The 20,907-nt window shown below is 58.2% G+C and overlaps 2 protein-coding genes across 2 annotated transcripts; one reads left to right on the top strand and one right to left on the bottom strand.

The window, feature by feature from the left end:
• Positions 1-2,930: 2,930 nt before the first annotated feature.
• PSMA5 (proteasome 20S subunit alpha 5) lies at positions 2,931-14,027 on the bottom strand. The gene is made up of 9 exons (XM_058855817.1): positions 13,855-14,027; positions 12,447-12,513; positions 10,078-10,204; positions 8,740-8,807; positions 7,962-8,069; positions 7,819-7,877; positions 7,031-7,133; positions 6,027-6,113; positions 2,931-3,209 (listed from the first exon to the last, which is right to left on the bottom strand). Exons 1-9 carry the CDS (start codon positions 13,881-13,883, stop codon positions 3,132-3,134), a joined length of 726 nt encoding a protein of 241 aa, XP_058711800.1. The 5' UTR covers positions 13,884-14,027; the 3' UTR covers positions 2,931-3,131.
• Positions 14,028-14,861: 834 nt separating this feature from the next.
• On the top strand, positions 14,862-19,824 carry SYPL2 (synaptophysin like 2). The gene is made up of 6 exons (XM_058855816.1): positions 14,862-15,015; positions 15,621-15,692; positions 17,053-17,171; positions 17,834-18,035; positions 18,118-18,309; positions 19,463-19,824. Exons 1-6 carry the CDS (start codon positions 14,965-14,967, stop codon positions 19,589-19,591), a joined length of 765 nt encoding a protein of 254 aa, XP_058711799.1. The 5' UTR covers positions 14,862-14,964; the 3' UTR covers positions 19,592-19,824.
• The last annotated feature ends 1,083 nt before the right edge of the window (positions 19,825-20,907 follow it).

The following is a 20,907-nucleotide window of genomic DNA, read 5'->3' as shown; positions in this document are numbered from 1 at the left end:
GTGCCATCCTGCTCTGTCATTGTCACAGACAGCAAAACATCCAGCAACAGCTCCCATAGAAAGAGTCCTGGAACAAACAGCCAAGGTCTTCCCCTTGGAGCCTATAAACCAGACAAACACACTGGTGATTCACACTTTATTTCCTAACTCGATAAAGCTGCACTTTTTCTCAATATCACCGAGTCCATCACTAAACCAAAGCGTTGCCAGCTGCAGTTTGGACTGAGAGATGTGGCAGGACAGAAAGCATCTGTTTGCCTTCCCTCTTCCCTGTGGAAATGTATTCACAGGGCAATCACTTCCACACCCGGTGCCGCAGAGTTCAGCCTGAATCTCACAGAGGAGTGGCAGAGACAGAGGAGTTCCTGGATGATTTCCTCCTCCTCCTCGGAGCCTTCAACTGCCCACAGGGCACTTCGGCTTCACATCTTCCTTCTCACATACAGCTGCCATCACATTTTCCCATCACTCTGTCTGTCGGTCTGTCCTGCTGTCTGTCTGTCTGTCGGTCTGTCCTGCTGTCTGTCTGTCGGTCTGTCTGTCGGTCTGTCCTGCTGTCCTTCTGTCTATCGGGCTGTCTATCGGTCTGTCTATCGGTCTGTCTATCGGTCTGTCTATCGGGCTGTCTATCGGTCTGTCTATCGGTCTGTCTGTCGGTCTGTCTGTCGGTCTGTTTATCAGTCTGTCTGTCGGTCTGTCCTGCTGTCTGTCTGTCCGTCTGTCTATCGGTCTGTTTATCGGTCTGTCTGTCCGGCTGTCCATCGGTCTGTCTATCAGTCTGTCTGTCGGTCTGTCTGTTGGTCTGTCTATCGGTCTGTCTATCGGTGTGTCTGTCCGGCTGTCTGTTGGTCTGTCTGTCGGTCTGTCTATCGGTCTGTCTGTCGGTCTGTCTGTCGGTCTGTCTGTCGGTCCGTCTGTCCGGCTGTCTATCGGTCTGTCTATCGGTCTGTCTGTCGGTCTGTCCTGCTGTCCGGCCGTCTAACGCCGTCTGTCCGCTGGAGGGCGTGTCCCGCTGTCCCAGCCGGCAGCCGATTGGCTGAGGGAGCTGTCGCTCAGAACGCGGCCACGCCTCCTTCTCACAGGCACCGCCTCGCCAGCTTTGATTGGCTCGCTCATTTGTCAATCATCGCCCACCTCCTCCTGCGATTGGCTAGCAGCACTGGCACGACGCGTGAGAACCCGCCCCCTGCCGGGGACCGGTCTCTAATCTACCCAGCGACAGCCTCTGATTGGCGGGGAGCGCCGGAGCGATTTTTTGATTGGCCGAAGCCAGAGGGAGCGCGGGGCCCGCCCGACCCATTGACACAGTGCGGGCGGGGCCGGGCCCGGGGGGTGCGGAGGAGCCGGGGGGCGGCGGGGCCAGCGGAGCATCCTCACGGGCCCGGGGGTGCGGAGGGGCCGGGGGGCGGCGGGGACAGCGGAGCATCCTCACGGGCCCGGGGGTGCGGAGGGGCCGGGGGGCGGCGGGGACAGCGGTGCATCCTCCCGGGCCCGGGGGGCGGCGGGGACAGCGGTGCATCCTCCCGGGCCCGGGCCCGGCACTGGCCGGGGCACAGCGGCCGTCCCTCCGCAAGGGTCACGGTGGGAAGCAGCGGGGTTTGTGCTCCGAGGCACGGGGAGCGGCCCTGCCCGCAGCTCGGGGATGATGAACCCACACAAAGCTCGGGTGTCCCGGCGCTCAGCCCCCTCTGCAGGGTCACCCCAGATCGGTGTGGGGTGAGCAGTGGCACCGCACCCCCAGACAGCCAGAGCCAGGGAACCCACACTTCCAGGGAATGTCTCCCAAAGGAGGAGAGGCCATGGAGCAATAATTCCATTCCAGCTGCAGGGACAGGTGTTGGATCCAGCAGGGCCTCGAGCTGATCCCATTTGTTCCCTTTAAAGGGGAGACACCCGGGAATTCCAGGAGGAGGCGCTGGGCTATGCTGAAACCGAGGTTATCCAAGGACTGATTTTCCAGACCTTGCTTCCCTCCCTGAATCCATCTGGCAATGGCAAGAGACAGGAAAACCAACAGGACAGGCATTCTTCCTTCTGGAAAAGAAAGGCTGGAGGTGGGGGGAGATTTGGCTTTGCCAACTGATGAAACACATTTCCTCATTTCCAGCGTTATGTTGGGGAAAATTTCCCTATTTCCCAGGATAATTCCTGTCCCACCTATATCCAGCTCTCCCACACCAGCCAATGCTGCTTGGTGCAGGGTGATATCATAATTTATCCTGAAATTGTCATTACAAATTGTCATTTATCCTGGCATTTGATTTCCAGGCCTCTGCCCTTCCAAGCACAGCCCAGAGCCACCAGGACTGATGCAGAGCTGGCTTTCCCCACAACCATGATTTTATAGGAAAATACTCTTTTAATCTTAATTTATTCCCTTATCAGACACATCTTTGATTCCCTGTTTTGAGGACACAGAGAGAGATTTTTTGCTGGAGAACAAAAATCTAAGTGGGATAAGCAGGAATTTTCTGGTAAAAAATAGAATTAGCTATCAAAACTCAGTGGTAGCTGCAGGATTTTAGTGGTGAGGGGCTGTCCCAGCCCCTTATCCCTGTTTCTGCTTGGTGGGCTCTGATCTATCAGTTTTTAAGGATTTTTTTTCCAAGCCCTACCAGAAGGAAACACAAATCCCAAAGCTGATTGTAGATTTCTTTGCAGGGAAGGAAATGAAGCTCCAGGGACTCTTTTTACAGATAAAAAACACTGGAGAAGGAGGGAGGAATGCACTGAACAGATTAAAAACTCTCATTTTTTAAAAGGAAGTGTGGAATGACACCTGGATTTCCCCATGGACAGCACCACGAGAGGGAGACTCGCTGCTGCAGCAGAGCTGGCAGTGCCCTTGGCACAGCTGCTGTCCCAATCCAACCCCACTTTTAGCTCCAAATCCTTGCCCTCCCACCTTTCCCCCCCTGCTGAGGAGCACATTTAGAGTAACAAAATTATTTATTTCATTCCCTCCTCAGGCAAAGCTCAGCTCTGTCCAGAAACAGTAAAAAACCTCTGGAGCTGGCAGGAGCAGCAGGTTCAGGTGCTGTGGGGAGGGAAGTCCCAGGAGCTGGGTGAACTGGACCAGTTCCTTTGGTTGGGGAAGGGGTTTGAGCTTTTGGGGGTCTCTCCCTCTTTTTTCAAATATCCTTGATGACCTCCTCGAGCTCCTCTTTTGTGTACATGTGGAATTTCATCCCAGGCTCCACCGTGGCAAGCTGGAAGAGAAGGAACAAGGGGTTAAGTGTGGTTGAGGAAAGCAGGGAGCAGCTGTTCCTTCTTCTGATCTGCCAGACCAGCAGGATCATTCCAGCCTGGAACACGCTCCATGATTCCCTAAAATAGCTGCCTGCTGCACAAATAGCTTTGAATTGACTCAGTCTCCTCAGAGGAGCAGCAGCAGGGAATTTCAGTGGGAACAGGCAGGCACTGCTCCCACTTGATGGGGGAAAAGCCATCAAAACCTCCCAGGAGAGAATTCCTGCCTCTCCAAAGGATTCTTCTCCCCGAGGAACCAAGTGGACAAATCCTGGCCTGTCTGGGAGCTGAGGGGACTCAGGGTTGGCTCAGGGAAACTGAGGCACAGATCTCTAAGGAAAACAGGGACAGGGACAACACAGTGTCAGGGCAGAGAGCCAAAACATTCCAGAGGCAGCACCAAGGATGAGGGAAACTTGAATGCCAAGCCTGGAAGAGAAACGTGAGCAGAAATATTCACACCTGGCTCAGTGATGGGAGCCCAAACCAGGGACAGCTGTGTCAGTGGGAATGCCAAGGCTCCAGAGAGAGTTGGGATGCCCTGGAATGGGCTGGGGTATCCTGTAACAGCCTGGGAGGGGGCAGGAGAGGGCTGGGAGGGGGCAGGAGAGGGCTGGGATGGGGCAGGGGAGGGCTGGGATGGGGCAGGGGAGGGATGGGAGGGGGCAGGGGAGGGATGGGAGGGGGCAGGGGAGGGATGGGAGGGGGCAGGAGAAGGCTGGGATGGGGCAGGAGAGGGATGGGATGGGGCAGGAGAGGGATGGGAGGGGGCAGGGGAGGGATGGGAGGGGGCAGGGGAGGGATGGGAGGGGGCAGGGGAAGGCTGGGACGGGGCAGGGGAGGGATGGGAGGGGGCAGGGGAGGGATGGGAGGGGGCAGGGGAGGGATGGGAGGGGGCAGGGGAGGGCTGGGAGGCTTCTGAACTCAGGCACTGGTTGGATTCTCCAAGGATCAAAATGTTTGGATGCAACCAAAAAAGCTGCAGGAACAGCAGGAACAGCATCCCAGCAGATCCCAGAGCTCTTCTGAGGTGACTTCTCACAAACCCCCCCCATTCACCATCCCAAGGGGAAGGACCTGATCCAGGGGCAGGATTTTCCAAGTGGAAACATCCAAGGCTCAGCCTGAGAGCTCCTGGCAGCCCAGGTTTCACCCAGAACTCTCAGACAAGACAGAGATGCCACTTGAGGCCCCTCAAATCCTGGAGTGGTTTGGGTTGGAAGGGACCTTAAGCTCACCCAGTCCCACCCCTGCCATGGCAGGGACACCTCCCACTGTCCCAGGGTGCTCCAAGCCCCGTCCAACCTGGCTTTGGACACTGCCAGGGATGGGGCAGCCACAGCTGCTCTGGGCACCAAACCACCTGTGTAGGGACTGGACTGATCCTGGGCCCAGCCAAACTCAACAAGACCCAAATTTATGCACCAAAACCAGCTCTAAATACCAAAAAAAAAAACCTTTATACACACCCAAACCAGCAGAGACACCAATTCCTTTGCTTTTCCACACTGTCCCTCATATTCTCCCTACCAAAGCTTCACAGGGAAATCATTAATCTAAAATCATGGAGTTCTTTCAGGCTCCTGATCTTCACTATCAATGGATTTAACTCTTCCACAACCACACTTCCCCTCTTCTCTTTGTTCCTAGATGGAAAATGCCACAGCAGAGTGGCTGGAGCCAAGAAATGGGAGAGGCACATACTTCTAGGAAGCAAAGAGCTCTTCAGGTGGCAGATTTTCAGCCATGGGGTGACTTGAGTCAATAGAAACCTTTTAATCCTCAGCACATTCCTGCTCTCCTTCCCCCCAGCACGATTCCACCCCACTCCAGGGCCGTGCCAAGCACAGTTAAGCCCTGTTAAACAGGGACATGACATCAGGATACTGTACACATTCCTCTGCCTGCACTGTACCAGGAAAAAACGTATGGCTAAGGGCTGGAAGAGCACCTGGGAAGGAGATTCCAGCCCCACAGAATGATTTTGGGACAGAGTGTTCAAGTTTTCCTGTGCTGTTGGCCTTCCCCTCCATAGGAGGTTGGTTAATCCCACAAGGAATGGTTCCCCACAGCAACATTTAATACAAAAATGGGGTGAATACCTTGGGGCTGTTTGGGGAAAGGTTTCCCAGCACTCAGAGGGAAGGAATGGGAGAAGAGAGCAGTTCAGGAGCTGGAATGCCACACTTTGGAAAGGTCTGGTGTCTCATAACCCACCCAAAATAGAAACAAACTCTATACACCAGCCCAGCCTCTCATCCCCCAGTTACCCCACCCAGTGCACAGGGTTTGTACTTTCCCACCCAAAAACCAGCCCATGGAACAGGTTTGGGGGGCCAAGCATCCCCAGGTCTGTGGGTACTGCCTGCCCCAGGGTTCCAGGGGCACAGCCATTCCCAGAGGATCCTTGCTGCTCCCACTGTCCATGGGATTTTTGGCGCTGCTCCAGGACTAATATAGCAGCCCAGGAGCTGGGTAGTTTTCAATCCCTCTAATATTACAAGCAGCAAAGCAAAAAAGAATGGCTGGATCCAGGGGAAGAACAAGCAGTCTGGGTGGTGTGTTGGCTTCTGCTGACTGGAGAAGGTCAGAGAATCCCTTCTGCTCATACAGGTTAGCCATGAAAACAGAGCAGACTCTGTACCTGTGCAAGGGAAAGTGGCTTTTCCACAATGCCCCACAGGATATGATGAAAAGGGCAGGAACATCTGCAGCAGAAAGCCCTGAGCTGCTCCATTCCTCGCTCCAGGGGCAATCCTGACTCCAGGAGGACTCACCTCGATGTTGGTGGCATTTAGTTTCTCCTCCATGACCTGTTTCAGGATGACCAGGGAAGATTTGATGGCTTCCTTTAGCGTCATGGACTGGAAAACAAATGGATTACTTGCTGGAGGCTCAGGATGTGGCCCCTCTCCCTCCCCTTTCCCAAATCCCTTGAGCCAGGCAGCCAAAGGAGCAGCTTATCAAGGGATCTGCAGCATCCCTGGGAGACTGGAGCAGGGATATCCACAGGGACAGTGAAATCCTGCCTTTCTGAGATTTAAAAATGGTTAATTTGGGCACATCAATCTGATGGGATTGGGACAGGAGGGGCTGTTTCAGATCAAAAATCCAGATTCCCTCTAGGTAGAAGCCTCTGTGCTGCATTTAATCTGATAAATCCCTAGAGCCAGAGGGATGTGTAGCACAGCTGTGTTTCACTAACTTCATTTGAAAAATGGCTGACAATCTGGGGAATCCAGAATTTGGGTAATCTGGAGCATTCTGGTGAACAAATGAGTCCTCCCAGCCACCATCACTAATTCTGCTTTTCATTAGGGTTTGGTTTCTTACCACCCAAACCAGGCAACTCCCTCCTTGTGGGGGGAAAAAACCAAACTATTTAATATCAAACATGAGCAGAATTTCCAGCACAAAAGCTGCTCCCTTCCCTGGTGAGGTGAAGGTGCTGGTGTGAGCTCAGGATGCTTCCAGCTGTATCCACACGGAGCTTGATGCCCACAGCAGCACTCAGAGCTCAGTTTTTATCTAAAGAGAATTCCTGACATGGCCTTAACTGTCTGAGAGGCAGAGAGCAGCTGCTGGGAGCAGCTCTGCTTGTGGAGATCCTCAGCACCTACTCACAGGATGCACTGCTAAGGAGTGATCCTGCCCTGAGTGGCTCAGGGACCTCCTCTCCAGCCCTAAATCCTCCCTGGGGAGGGAATTAGGGGATCCTGGTAGGTGGTAAAGTACCCCAGACCCAGGAGATGTGACCCCCAACCCCAAATGCAGCCCTTACCTTGTGGTAAACCTCCTGCAGGGAGCTCTGGGCTCCCTCTGAGGCGGAGCCGATGGCTCTGGCATCGCACTGCACGAACGTTCCCGAGGGATCCATGTGGAACCTGCGGGGACAGGGGGTGACTACCTGCACCCCATCTCACCCTGGGGTACCCCAAGGACCCTCTCACCACACCCCCAGAGCTCCCTGCACAGCTGGAGCTGGGATTCATCCCCAAGAGCTCCTGGGCTGGCAGCTTTGCACGCTCTGCCACTGCTCTCCTTCCTCAGAGAATCATTTTCATTTGGATTTCCCATCTTAATTTTTTTTTTAATACATTCATCAAGTTTTCCCTGCTGGAAGGCAGACCTGACTGATCTGGCTCTGCCAAGCCTATCCCACTTCCAGTGGGGCCATTTGGAGCCCTGAGTTCAGGTTACAGCTGCTCCAACACCTCCCCATGGAATGTCACATGGATTATGTTACTGGTGGCTCTGCTGGTCCTTTAGGGAAAGGTAAGAATACACTCAAGACCAGGGGAGCTTTAACACTTCCCTCCTCCCCAGAAAACCACATTTTTAATAAAAAAAGCAAATTTTTGGGGAAGATATGATGTTTTTTCCATGCCAAACAGGCAGGCAGGGGCTCTGGAAAGGGTTTAACAGGATTAACAAACATATCAGGGATATAATGGGATAAACCCCAAGGGTTTGGCTTAAGGAAAATCCCAGAATCGAGTCGTTAAAACAGCCTGGGAATTTCACAGTGGCAGTTTGGTCTTTTCCCTGGATTAAGAGAGCAGAACTCACAGCTGGGGTCCCTTCTCATCCACTCCTCCGAAGAGCAGAGCGACGCCGAACGGGCGGGACTGCGGGGGAAAGGAGGAAAGGGTCAGACAAGGGCAAGGAAAGGGGGGGTTCCCCAGCACCCCCTGATCCCCCTCGGATCCCACCATGGCTCCTGGATCAGCATCTTCCTCCCCAAACTGCAGGGCCAGGTTAGACACAGCCTGTGTCACACTCTCCACCGTCATCGTCTCGTTGTAGGTGAACCAGTGATTCTGCAGGAAAAGCCAAAGAAAGATTCCCATTATCCCCATGTTCCCAAAACATTCCCATTATCCTCATGTTCCCAAAACATTCCCATTATCCTCATGTTCCCAAAACATTCCCATTATCCCCATGTTCCCAAAACATTCCCATTATCCCCATGTTCCCAAAATATGATGCTCCTGCATGGCTGAGGTGCAGTGAGACCCTGTGTGGACACAAGGATAACCTCCCTAGGGAACCCAGGGCATAGCCAGTTCTCCCATGGGAGCATCAGGGAGAGTGGGATGTACAAAAATCCACAAGAAATGGGATGAAAAAGGCTTGTGATGCCAGTCGGGAAATGCAAGGCTGAAGGGCTTTATCTCAATATCTGGTTTGGAAGTAATGTGTTACCCAGCTCTCCAGGGGGTGGGAAAGTGCTGATATGCAGGAGAAAACCCCAGGAAACCCCCTTGCTGCAGCACAGATTTGTATCTGGGACCTGAGGCATCCAGGAAATTTAAGGGGTTAAAAAGAAAACCAATACATCCAGTATTTTGCCAAAGCAGTCAGACAACCCCTACACTCCCAATGAGCCTCCAGCTTCCCACCAGCTCCTTTGATGGAATGATCTTCCCTTTCCCAAGGAGTTCCTGGGATTTGTGCTGCTAATTTAAGGACAGAGATGTCAGCTCTTACCTGGGTCTCCACTCTGGCCTTGTCAATTAAAGTCTTTGCATCAGCTATTAATCCACTCATGGCACACCCTGGAATGGGAAAGGGGAATCAGGAGTCACTCCACCCATTATTTGGGATGTGTTTTCCCCCAGACTGCCCAAAGCTCACAGAAATCACAAAGGGCTGCAGGGAGAAGCTGGTTCCTGAGTGGGAAGGTGGGGAAGAGATTTGTCTCGATGTGCTGGGCACTGCTGAGGCCACAGCTGGAATCCCAGGAATAGCTTTGGGTTTCTCTCAAGAAGGACAGTGAGGGGCTGGAGGGTGTCCAGAGAAGGGAATGGGGCTGGGGAAGGATCTGGAGCACCAGGAGCAGCTGAGGGAGCTGGAAAGGGGCTCAGCCTGGAGCAAAGGAGGCTCAGGGGGAACCTTCTGGCTCTGCACAAGTCCCTGCCAGGAGTGGGGGGGAGTTGGGCTCTGCTCCCAGGGAACAGGGACAGGAGGAGAGTAAATGGCATCCAGCTGTGCCAGGGGAGGTTCAGGTCAGGTATCAGGTAAATTTTTTCATGGAAAATGTGGTCAGGCCCTGGCACAGGCTGCCCCTGTGAACAGTGGTGGAGTCTCCACCCCTGGAAGGGTTCAAAAAATGTGGATGTGGCACTTTAGGACATGGATTAGCAGTGGCCTTGGTGTGGCTGGACTCAGTGATCTTAGAGGGCTTTTCCAACTCAGGAATTCCAGATTTGCTCCAGAACAATCTGCTGGGAAGGGGCCCTGGCTGCCCCACAGCCAGCAGATGCAGCAGGAGCCCCCAGCACAGATTCTGCTCTGGGAAGAGGGAGCTGCATCACAAGCTCCTGGGAGGAGGAAACTGGACTCTTGGAGCTCTTCCCATGCCCATGGAGCAGCAGCACAGGAATTTTAGAGGTTTTTTTGCTTTTCAGGGTGACATACTTGGCCATGAGCCCATTGTGGGCCACATTGTGAGCGTGGGTGGCTCCAGGGTGGCATCAGTGATCCTGGAGAAACTGGTCCCAGTCAAGCCCACCATAATTCCCTGCCCTCCCAGAGCTAAATTTGGGATGAGCTTTCATGAGGGAGGTCACTGAGGCAGGGGGCAGTGCCTCAGCTGCCTCTTTGTGCTTCCTGGAGCTGCATTCTGCTGGCTTGGAGCCTGGAAAACCAGTGACCAGGAGCTGGTGTGCACTGGGAGGGAAGAGCAGTCCTGCTCCAGGCAGAACTGCCTGCAGGGAGGGCTCATCCCAAAACACAACTTCCCAAGTGACTCTTATCATAAATAATTCACAGTTTTAGGGTGCTCTGATCCAGAGGGACCCCCAGGACCAAATCCCTCCTCCATACCAATGTGGGAGTCGATCTCCACAATCTTCTCAATGCTGCTGGGCTCCATGAGGGGAGATGTGATCCTCTTTTCCACAGCCAGGCAAACTCCCTCTGAGGTCTGGATCCCAATGGCTGTGGAGCCAAGCTGCAAAACACCGACACAGGCTCCAGCTCTCACAAATATCAATGCCAATTCTGACTTATTTGCAGGTGTGTTGGTTTGGATTCAATTGCATCATCCACACACAAACCCTGGCTTTGCACGGTGGATTTTAAAGGTAATTTCATTTTCCCTGAAGTAGGAAATGGGGAAGGTGAAATCCACATGATTCCCATGAGAACCCAGTGGGGCTGCTGCACATCCTTCATCTTTCAAGCAACAGAAGTTTGTGGAGCCTGGTGAATGTAAAAGGCCCTGGGAATTCCCTACCAGAGGGAAAAAAGAGTTTAAAGGATGAGAGAATTTCCCACATCAGCACAAATCCCACTGCAGTTCTGGCTTGGGCACTTGGCTTTCCACAAGCTCCTGTTGTCCCCAGAGTCCCAGGCAGCAAGCTCCAGCCCAGGACTGCAGGACACCTCAGTGTCACCAGGGCCACAAGCACAGGGACAGATCTCAGGGGCTCCTGGCAGCCCTTGTCTGGATCCTGTCTTGATCCCACTGGGATCCCACCTTGATCCCATCAGGTCCTGCCTGGATCCCACCTCAACTGCACCTTGATTCTACCTGGATCCCACAAATCCATGCCACGATCCCAACAGCCCCTACTTTGATCCTACCAATGCTCTTCTGGATCTTACCAGCCTCTAACCTCCATCCCACCAGCCCCCACATTGGTCTTACCTTAACCCCACCAACTCCTAAACTCAATTCCAACCTTGATCCCACCAACAATTACCTTCATCCCACCTGGATCCCACCAGCCCCTGCCTGGAACCCACTGGGATCCCACCTGGATCCCACCAGCCCCTGCCTGGAATCCACTGGAATCCCACCAGCCCCTGCCTGGAACCCACCAGCCCTGCCTGGATCCCACCAGCCCTGCCTGGGTCCCACCTGGATCCCACCAGCCCTGCCTGGCTCCCACATGGATCCCACCAGCCCCTGCCTGGATCCCACCAGCCCTGCCTTGATCCCACCAGCCCCTGCCTGGATCCCACCTGGATCCCACCAGCCCTGCCTGGATCCCACCAGCCCTGCCTGGGTCCCACCTGGATCCCACCAGCCCTCCCTGGATCCCACCTGGATCCCACCAGCCTCTTCCTGGATCCCACCAGCCTCTTCCTGGATGCCACCAGCCCTGCCTGGATCCCACCAGCCCTGCCTGGATCCCACCAGCCCCTGCCTGGATCCCACCTGGATCCCACCAGCCCTGCCTGGATCCCACCAGCCCTGCCTGGATCCCACCAGCCCTGCCTGGGTCCCACCTGGATCCCACCAGCCTCTTCCTGGATCCCACCAGCCCTGCCTGGATCCCACCTGGATCCCACCAGCCTCTTCCTGGATCCCACCTGGATCCCACCAGCCCTGCCTGGGTCCCACCTTGCTCCCAGCACTCGCAGCTTTTCCCCCCCAGGGGATTTCCTGGCAGAACTGGCTCAGCTGCAATGTGGAATGCTCACTGCCAACATCCACCTCAAACAAAGGGTTTAATTTTAACCCCAAGATTTCCTGCAGAGCTGCACCTACAGCCACAGCTATAGCAGGAGACCTCCCTGCTCTCTGTTTTCATTTACCAAGTCAGCATGGTCACCAACATCCTCCTGGAGCTTTAATTCCCAAGTCCTTGATAATAGTATTACATTTTCTGTTACATTATTACTTTATTTGTCTTTTTAGTGCTCCAAGGAGCTAAAGTAACCCAGAGAAGATGAAGTCAGGACCTTTCTCCTCAATCCAAACACCTCAGAGCTTTTTCCCTTCATCACTTGATGTGTTTCTCCCAAATTCAAACTTATTATCAATCAACACCCACAGTCTATCAATATCCATATCAATGTAATAAACAGGAATATTTATCAATGGAGGACATTTATCACTTAAGGATATTTAATCCCCAAAGGCCAGTTGGCCCTGCAAAGGTGGGTTTGCTCATTACCTCCACATTTAAATCCACCCAAGAAGTGTTTTAGGTTTGATTTGGGGATGAACAGCTTTGGATTGCATTTTGGTTGGGGATAAATCACTTGGTAGGGCAGGGGAGGGAACATTCTGCTGAACTTCAGGGGAAATCGCTGGGTTTTGGTTCTTAATGACCCACAAGAGAGCAGAGCTGTGGGGTGTTTGGCTGGAGGAAACAGACACAGCCTGGATTAGTCCTGAGCAATTCACACCTGAGGCTTGAAGGAGCCCCAGATGTCACAGCTTGGAAACTTTTTAAAAGTACCTTTATGGCCTCGATGGCATATTCCACCTGGAAGAGCCTCCCCTCTGGAGAGAACGTGTTCACACCCCTGCAAGGACAACACAGGAGAGTGAGAAGGGCAGGAAACCAACGGGATGAGAGCCTTTGCTCGAGGGTGAAGCCCCCTGGGCACAGGTGGGGCAGCAGGGACGTGTCCCCCTCAGCACAGGCCACCCACAGGGTCTGGCTTCAGGATGTTCATGGACAGGAACACCAGGAAAGCCAAGGGGAGAAGCAGCTGGGATGTCCCAGCACACCGTGGCTGCTGGAAGCCTTCAGAATCCACAGGGTGCACCAGGAGCCAGAAAGGTCTTGTTTTGCCATGGAATCATGGAGTCCTGGAGGCTGGAAAAGCCCTCTGAGATCATGGAATCCAACCTTTCCCCCAGCACTGCCAAGGCCACCGCTGAGCCCCCTCCCCAAGTGCCACATCCACGTGTTTCCTGAGCCCTTCCAGCATTGAGGACTCCACCACTGCCTTAGGAAGCCCGTGTGCCTTAGCTTTCCATGGAAAAAAATCCCAATATCCAAAACTAAACATCCATGGGCCAGCCTGAGGCCGTTCCCTCTCCTCCTGTCCCTGTTCCCTGGCAGCAGAGCCCGACCCCCCCGGCTGTCCCCTCCTGCCAGGGACTTGTGCAGAGCCACAAGGGCCCCCTGAGCCTCCTTTGCTCCAGGCTGAGCCCCTTTCCAGCTCCCTCAGCTTCTCCTGGGGCTCCAGACCCTTCCCCAGCTCCATTCCCTTCCCTGGACACGCTCCTTTCCCTGGATATCCCATCCCATCCCATGGATCCCATCCCATGGATCCCATCCCATGGATCCCATCCCATCCCACCCCATGGATCCCATCCCATCCCATGGATCCCATCCCATGGATCCCATCCCATCCCATCCCATGGATCCCATCCCATCCCATGGATCCCATCCCATCCCATGGATCCCATCCCACGGATCCCATCCCATCCCATCCCATGGATCCCATCCCATGGATCCCACCCCATGGATCCCATCCCATCCCATGGATCCCATCCCATCCCATGCCATGGATCCCATCCCATCCCATGGATCCGATCCCATCCCATCCCATCCCATCCCATCCCATCCCATGGATCCCATCCCATGGATCCCATCCCATCCCATCCCATGGATCCCATCCCATGGATCCCATCCCACCCCACACACCAACCAAGGGCTCACGAGCTTCCCCCGCCCTCGGCCCGTCCCCTCCTGGCAGCCCCCGGCCCCGTGGCAGGCCCCAGCAGCGCTGCGGTGTCCCGGCAGCTCCCGGTGCGATCCCGGTGCGGGAGGCGCCGGTCGGGGCGCCCTGCACCGGCCGGGCCATGCCGGGCATAGGCCCGTGACTCAGCCGCCGGCGCGGGCGGGCACTCACCGGTCGTACTCGGAGCGCGTGAGGAACATGGCGGCGGTGGGGCCGGGTGGTTCCGGGGGATCCCGGGGGCTCCGGAGGTACCGGGGGCGCTCGGGGGTTCCAGGGGCAGCGGGAGCGCCGCGGTCTCACCGGGGGCTGCAACGCCGCTTCCGGCCCCCAGCAGCACTTCCGCCCGCGCCGCCCTCCCATTGGGCAGCGGCCCTGCGGCTCGACCAATGGCAGGGCGGGGAGGGCGGGACCAGCGCACAGGGGAGGGGCGGGGCGGTGATTGGAGGGAGCCTGAGATGGGCGTGGCCAAGTTTGGGGGCGTGGCCAACGTGCGAGGGGCGTGGCCACAGCGCTGGGGAGGGGCGGGAAGGCGCGGTCTGAGCGGAGTGGGCGGGGCATGAGCTGGGGGCGTGGCCAGAGTGAGGCTGAGCTGGGGCGTGGTCGGGGGCGTGGTCGGGGGCGTGGTCGGGGCGTGGTCGGGGCGTGGTCGGGGGCGTGGTCGGTGGGCGGGGCTGAGCTGCCGGGGCGGGAGCGGAGCCGCAGGGGGCGGGGCCTGCGGGCGGGCACCGAGCGGCACCGGGAGGGGTTCCCGGGAATGGGGACTCGGGATGGGGGGACCGGGAAGGGGGATCGAGGAAGCGGTACCAGGGGTGGGATACCGAGAAGGGGGCACCCGGAAGAAGCTTCGGGAGGCGGTGTCGGGAAGGGAATACCGGGAGGAGATACCGGGAGGGGGTGTCTGCCCCTGGGTCCCCCGGGGCGGTACCGGCACCCCAACGCTCAGCACACGGTGCGACGCCGTCAGCCTCCTTGCCGGCCCCGCTAGCGGCCCCCCGAGGGCTTCCCGCCTCGCTCCAGCGCTCCCGACTACCGGGGGATCGGAGGAGCCCGCGGACGGACGGAGCCCCCCGGGGGTGCTGCTCGTCCCGCGCTGGCCGGAGGGGCTGGGGGCGGACCGGGGCGGGGGGCTGGCCCGGGGGGCCCGGGGCCGGCCCAGGGGCGCTGCCGGGGGCGGGGCGGTGCTGCCCGCCCCGGGGGCGGTGGGGGTGCCTGGTGGCGGCTCCGCCAGCGGAGCCGTCCCAGCGGGCGGCGGAGGCAGCACCGACCGCCCCCGGCCCGGCCATGTCGGAGCCCGGCGCCCCCGCGGCCGGTGATAAAGCGCCCCGGCTCCAGGTAGGGCTCCGGTGCGTCCCCCCTCCCGGTGACCGCGGCACGCTCCCGGTGCAGCCCCTTGGTGCCCCGCCACTGTTGCCCGGGGCAACTCCCGGTGTCCCCCCGGTGTCCCGGAGCCGATCCCCGGAGGAGTCCACGGTGTTCCAGTGCCGACCTCCGGAGAAGCCCACAGTGTCCCGTGGCAGCTGCCGGTGCTCCCTCCGGTGCAGCGTCCCCGTGTCGCGGTGCAGCCCTCCGCTGTTCTGGTGCCGTGGCCGATGCCCGGTCCCCAGGGCGACCCTCTGCCCAGGGCGATCCCGGTGCGGCCGCTGCCACACGGCCCCTCCGGTTCTCCGGGGCAGCCCCCGGTACAGTCCCCCCGGTTTCCCGGGGTAGGTTCCTCTCCACCGAGGTAACCCCCAGCTCGGAGCAGGTCCCTTCGCAGCCCCCTCATCCCCCGCCCCTGCCCGGGGCAATCCCGTTGTGGCAGCCCGGAGTACCCCCGGTGCAGCCCCCCGCTCCCCCGGTGCAGCCCCCCTGGCTCTCCGGAGCGGATCCCGGTGCCGTCCCGGTGCCGTCCCGGTGCTGTCCCGATGCTCCCTGGCTCCCACCACTGTCTCCTGCAGGACCGTGTCCTTCGTGGGCTGCGCTGGGGCCGCCTCCAGGAGCCCCTGGGCTTCATCAAGGTGCTGGAATGGGTGAGTGACCCCCGCTGTGTCCCCCTATCCCGGGCTTGATCCCGGACCCCCGGTCACCGCCCCTTCCCCAGAACTGCTGGGGGCTGCTCCCCAAGGACCTGGGTGCCCCTAGATTTGGGGTGTTCCATTGCTTTCTCGAAGGCCCCCCCAGAATGGAGGAATCCCAGAGCCCCCCACCCCTCCGGAGCTTCCTGCACCCCATCAGCAGCGGGAGTGGAGACTTCATTTTGGGGGCTCCGGGGGAGGAGGGGAGCAGGGCCACACGGACGGTTCAGGCCACGAGCCCCTCCCCGGGACTCCCCGGTGACCTTGAGCAGGTGGCTGTGCCCAGCCATGCCAGAGGGGACAGTGACATCGGGGTGCCAGGTCCCCACCATTCCCACGGGCTCAGGGGGCACTGGGTGGGTGGGTGGGTGGGTGGGGAGAGGGACTGAGGGTCGGTGAGCCCCAGGAAGGGGGACCCTGGGGACAGGGGGGGAGCCAAGTGCCTGCGGCTCTGTCCTGAACTGGCCATGCCATGAATGGCTCCCTGTGAGATTGGATTTCAGGGTGGCATTTCTGCAGCTCAGCCTTGCCAGGACCAGGGGGCTCCCGGGGGAAACTGAGGTATAGGAGGGACTCATCCCTCTTTGGGCATCTCCCACAGGGCAGAGCCAGATTGAGGGGCTTTCCCCCAATCCTACAGCTCTTTGGTTTGCATAATCCCACCCACAGAGGCTCTGGGCTCCCCGTGCCATTGAGGCCATCATATGGGATCAGACCCTACATGCAAAGACAGCCCAAAAACAAAAACGAGGAGAAAATCCCCGGAGGATCCACCGACACTCCTGCTTAAACCCTTAGTGCCACACATGGGGCCGCCCATCCCCGCAGCATCAGGCCCGGCGGCTTCAATTCTCCATTTCACCCGGGAAGCTGGGAGCTCAGCCAGGAGGATTTGTGGGAAAACACTTGGAGAATGGTCTTTTCCCGGCACCCTCATCCAAGAGATGAGGGCAGTGTGACTCCAACGCAAAGGAGGGCAGTGGCTGGCTCCTGGGGAGGGAACGACTCTGGGGGTCCCACCACGGGGATGCTCCCAGCAGTCTGGAAACCCACTCTGGCACTCACCCTGCCCAAAATTAAGGGGGAGTTGGGGTGGGTTTGGCCTTGGTGTGCCCAGCCCCCCAAACACGACCCCCATCCTCAAATCCCAGTGCCAGTAGAATCCCAGTGTTGGAGGGAGGCGCCCGAGGCCAGCGTCTGGGGGGGTGGCAGCTTGCCCATTACTCAGTGCCAGGGAATACAACCCACCCCCCAAGGGTGAAAGGGGCCTCCCCAGGGCCTCAACCCCCCCGGACCCATTTGCCCTCTCCTGTAGCTCTTTGCCATCTTTGCCTTCGGCTCCTGCGGCTCCTTCAGCGGTGAGACCGGAGCCACAGTGAAATGTGACAGCGGAGCGATGACAGCCATCAGCATCCAGTTCGGGTACCCCTTCAGGTGAGGGGCTGCTGAGCCCTGACCCCCCCCAGGACTGCCCCAGACAGGCTGGGGGTGCTGGGCTGGGGTTAGACTCCCTTCCTGCTGGCAGGACCTCCATGGGACCGCAGCCATGGTCCCTGTGGTGTCGTGTTTAGCTGGGGACCATCCACACCCTGGCTCCGTGACACATCCCCTGCCTTCAGTTCCTGACACCATCCTGGGGATTCTTGTCAGTCACGGAAGAGCGGGGTGGGGAAGGAGGGGAATCCTCAGTACTCAGGGAAGACCAGGGGAATCCTGATTTATCTGGGAAGGCAATGATGGGAGTTGGGCCAGATGAGTGTCCCAGTTCTAACCCCTTTCCTCTGCCACTGGCCCCCTGCCAGGGCATTAGACCCTGGAAAAGAATCCAGGTTATGGCAGTGGATCTGTGCCCTCCATTCCAGGGGACCACCCCAGCCTGGTTATTCTAGCCATCCCCATCAAACCTTCCATTCCCAGGGGACCACCCCAGCACTTCTATTTCATCCATCCCTCCCATTCTGGGGGGACCACCCCAGCCTGGTTATTGTAGCCATTCCTGTCATCATCTCCCTTCCCAGGGGACCAACCCAGCGTGGTTATACCACCTACCCCCACCATCTCCTCCATCCCCTGACACCCCCCTCCCTCTATCCCAGGTTATACCAGATTCCCTTTGGGATGCCGAATTGTGAGGATGAATCAGAAGCCCGCACCCTGTACCTCGTTGGTGATTTCTCCGCTCCCGCTGAGTTTTTTGTGACCCTGGGGGTCTTCTCCTTCCTCTACTCCATGGCGGCTCTGGTGCTCTACCTCCGCTTCCATTCCCTGTACACCGAAAACACGAAGCTGCCCTTCACAGTAAGGCAGGCTCATCCCCCGGGACACGTGAATCCAGCGCCATGCCAGGATGGCAGCTGATCCCAGTCTCTCATCCTGGCAGGATTTCTGCGTCACCGTCTGCTTTGCCTTCTTCTGGCTGGTGGCAGCGGCGGCGTGGGGCAAGGGGCTGAGCGACGTGAAGGCGGCCACGCGCCCCTCCACCCTCATCGCTGCCATGGGGGTCTGCCAGGGCGATGGGGTGGTCTGCAACGCCGGCACCACGCCAGCCATGGGGCTGGCAAACATCTCAGTGGTGAGGGCCACGGGGGCACACACTTGGGCACTCACTTGGGCACACACACAGCCAAATCCGTGTCATTTTTATATCGAGAGCACAGTGTAGGGGGTTCAAGCAGAGCTGAGCAGTGTGTGCAACCCACAGGCTGCAAACTTGTGCCTGTGGAGGCACAGCAGTGCACACACACATGGGACAGCACACGCAGATGTGTGAGCACACACGGGCACACACACAGGTGAACACAGCGCTCGCACACTCACGTCCTTGTGTGCCAGGTTCCTCAGCTCAGCCAGGAGAGGGCAGTGGGAAGGTGGACATGCAGATGAAAATATGGGCACGCTCATGGAAATGAGGGTGAAAACATCCCACAGCCAGCTGCCTTGGTCCCACGGGATGTGGGATCCACCCTGCACCCCCCATTCAGGGGCTCCCAGGATGGGGTGGTTGTTGGTGTTTGGGGTGTGTGGGGTGCATGATGTGCATGGAGGCAAAGGGCATGTGGGGTGCATGAGGTATATGGGGTGAAGTGGGGTGAAGTGAGGTGCGTGAGGTGAATCTGGCACGTGGGTGCATGAGGCATATGGGGCATGTAGGGTCCATGGGGTGCACAGGTTGCATGGCACATGTGGGGCACATAGGGTACATAACGTGCCTGGGGTTCCTGGGGTGCATGGGAAGTATGGGGTGCATATGGGGCACAGGACGTGGGTTACACATGGGTAATATGGGGCACATGGGGTGCCTGGAGTGCAGTGGGGTGCATGGGATGTACAGGAATTATGGCATGTGTGTGGTGTGTGGGGGGAATGGGACACACAATGCATGGAGTGTATGGAATGTATGGAAAATATGGGGTGTATAGGGCACACACAATGTACAGGGTACTTGGGGTGTAGGGAATGTGTGGGGTGTATGGGGTGTATAGGGCACACACAATGTACGGGGTACTTGGGGTGTAAGGAATGTGTGGGGTGTTTGGGGTGTATGGGGTGTATGGGGTGTATAGGGCACACACGGTACCAGGGTACTTGGGGTACATGGGGTGCTCGGAGCTCACGGGGTGCACACGGTGTGCTCGGTACTGATGCTACGCTCCCCCAAGCGTGCCCTGTGGGACCTTCTCCCTTCTTCTCTGTCCTCTCCCCTCTTCCCCTTTCCTCTCCTGCAGCTCTTCGGGTTCCTCAACTTCCTGCTGTGGGCCGGGAACTGCTGGTTCGTGCTGCGGGAGACGCCGTGGCTGCAGCCGCCCGCGCCCCGCGACAGCGCGGCCGAGCAAGGCGCCATCGACAAGCAGTAACCCCCGGGGGCCGAGCCAGCCCGGGGACCCCCCCCCGGCCCCCGGGACCTCGCGCCGGCCGCCAGCCCGGGGACGGGGTGTCGCTGTCCCCGGGGTTGGAGCCGCCGGGGGTCTGGATGCTGAAAGGGGACACGGAACGCCGGGGGTCCCACTTGATGTCGGGGGCTCTGTGTGTCACCCCGAGGGGTCCATGTCTGTATGGGGCGCATAAAGTCCTGGGTACCAGCTCTGGATTGGGGCTCCTGGTGTCTGCCTCGGTGTGGAGGGGCGCGCACCCCTGGGTGGGGCACGCAGGGCCCTGAGCATCCTGGTCCGTACAGGGATAAACCGGTCCCCATCTCTGCTATAGGATTAAGTGTGGAGCTCAGAGCAGTATCGGGCTAATGGAGGGTCCCAGACAGGTAACGGGGGACCCCAGACCAGTAAAAGGATAATCAGGAACCCCAGTCCGGTATTGGGATAATATGGGAGCACCACTCCAGTATGGGAATCAGCTGGGACCTCAGCCTGGTGTGGGAATAATGGCAGGGAGTCCCAGCTCCATGTAGGGATAACAGGGAACCCCAGACCAGTAGAAGGATAATGGGGGACCCTAGGCTGGTACAGGCATAGCAGGGGTCCCCAGCCCCGTGCAGGAAGAACCTGGAACCTCAGACTTGTATGGCAATACCCTGGGTTCATAGCCCAGTATAGAAATAACTACACCAGACCCCAGCCCGTTATGGGAATAACCGGAGTCCTGAGGCCGGTATGGGGATAACAGGGAACTCAACCGAGTATAGGGATTCCAAGTGCCCCTAACCTGTTTTAGGGATACCGAGTACCCCCATCCCCGTATAGGGATAGCAGGAGACCCCAGTCTGGTTTAGGGATCAGTTGGGACCCCCAGTGTGAGGTAACAGGTGACCCCAACTCGGTACCGGGATATCCAGTGCCCTGTCCGGTACAGGGATACCTGGTGCTCCATCCCGTACAGGCACACCGGGTGCCCGGTGCCTGTGCTCCGGGCTCTCCGGGCTCGGGCAGGGCGGGGGTCTCTCCGGGCGGGGGTCTCTCCGGGCTCGGGAAGGGCAGGGGTCTCTCCGGGCAGGGTGAGGGTCTCCCCGGGCAGGGGTCTCTCCGGGCAGGGTGGGGGTCTCTCCGGGCAGGGGTCTCTCCGGGCAGGGTGAGGGCCACTCCGGGCGGGGGTCTCTCCGGGCGGGGGTCTCTCCGGGCTCGGGCAGGGTGGGGGTCTCTCCGGGCAGGGTGGGGGTCTCTCCGGTCAGGGGTCTCTCCGGGTGGGGGTCTCTCCGGTCAAGGGTCTCTCCGGGGCGGGG

This window comes from Poecile atricapillus, chromosome 23, assembly GCF_030490865.1.
Source record: "Poecile atricapillus isolate bPoeAtr1 chromosome 23, bPoeAtr1.hap1, whole genome shotgun sequence".
NCBI lineage: Eukaryota > Metazoa > Chordata > Aves > Passeriformes > Paridae > Poecile > Poecile atricapillus.
Note: the sequence above shows the minus strand (reverse complement) of the source record. Positions and strands in the feature narration are given on the sequence as shown.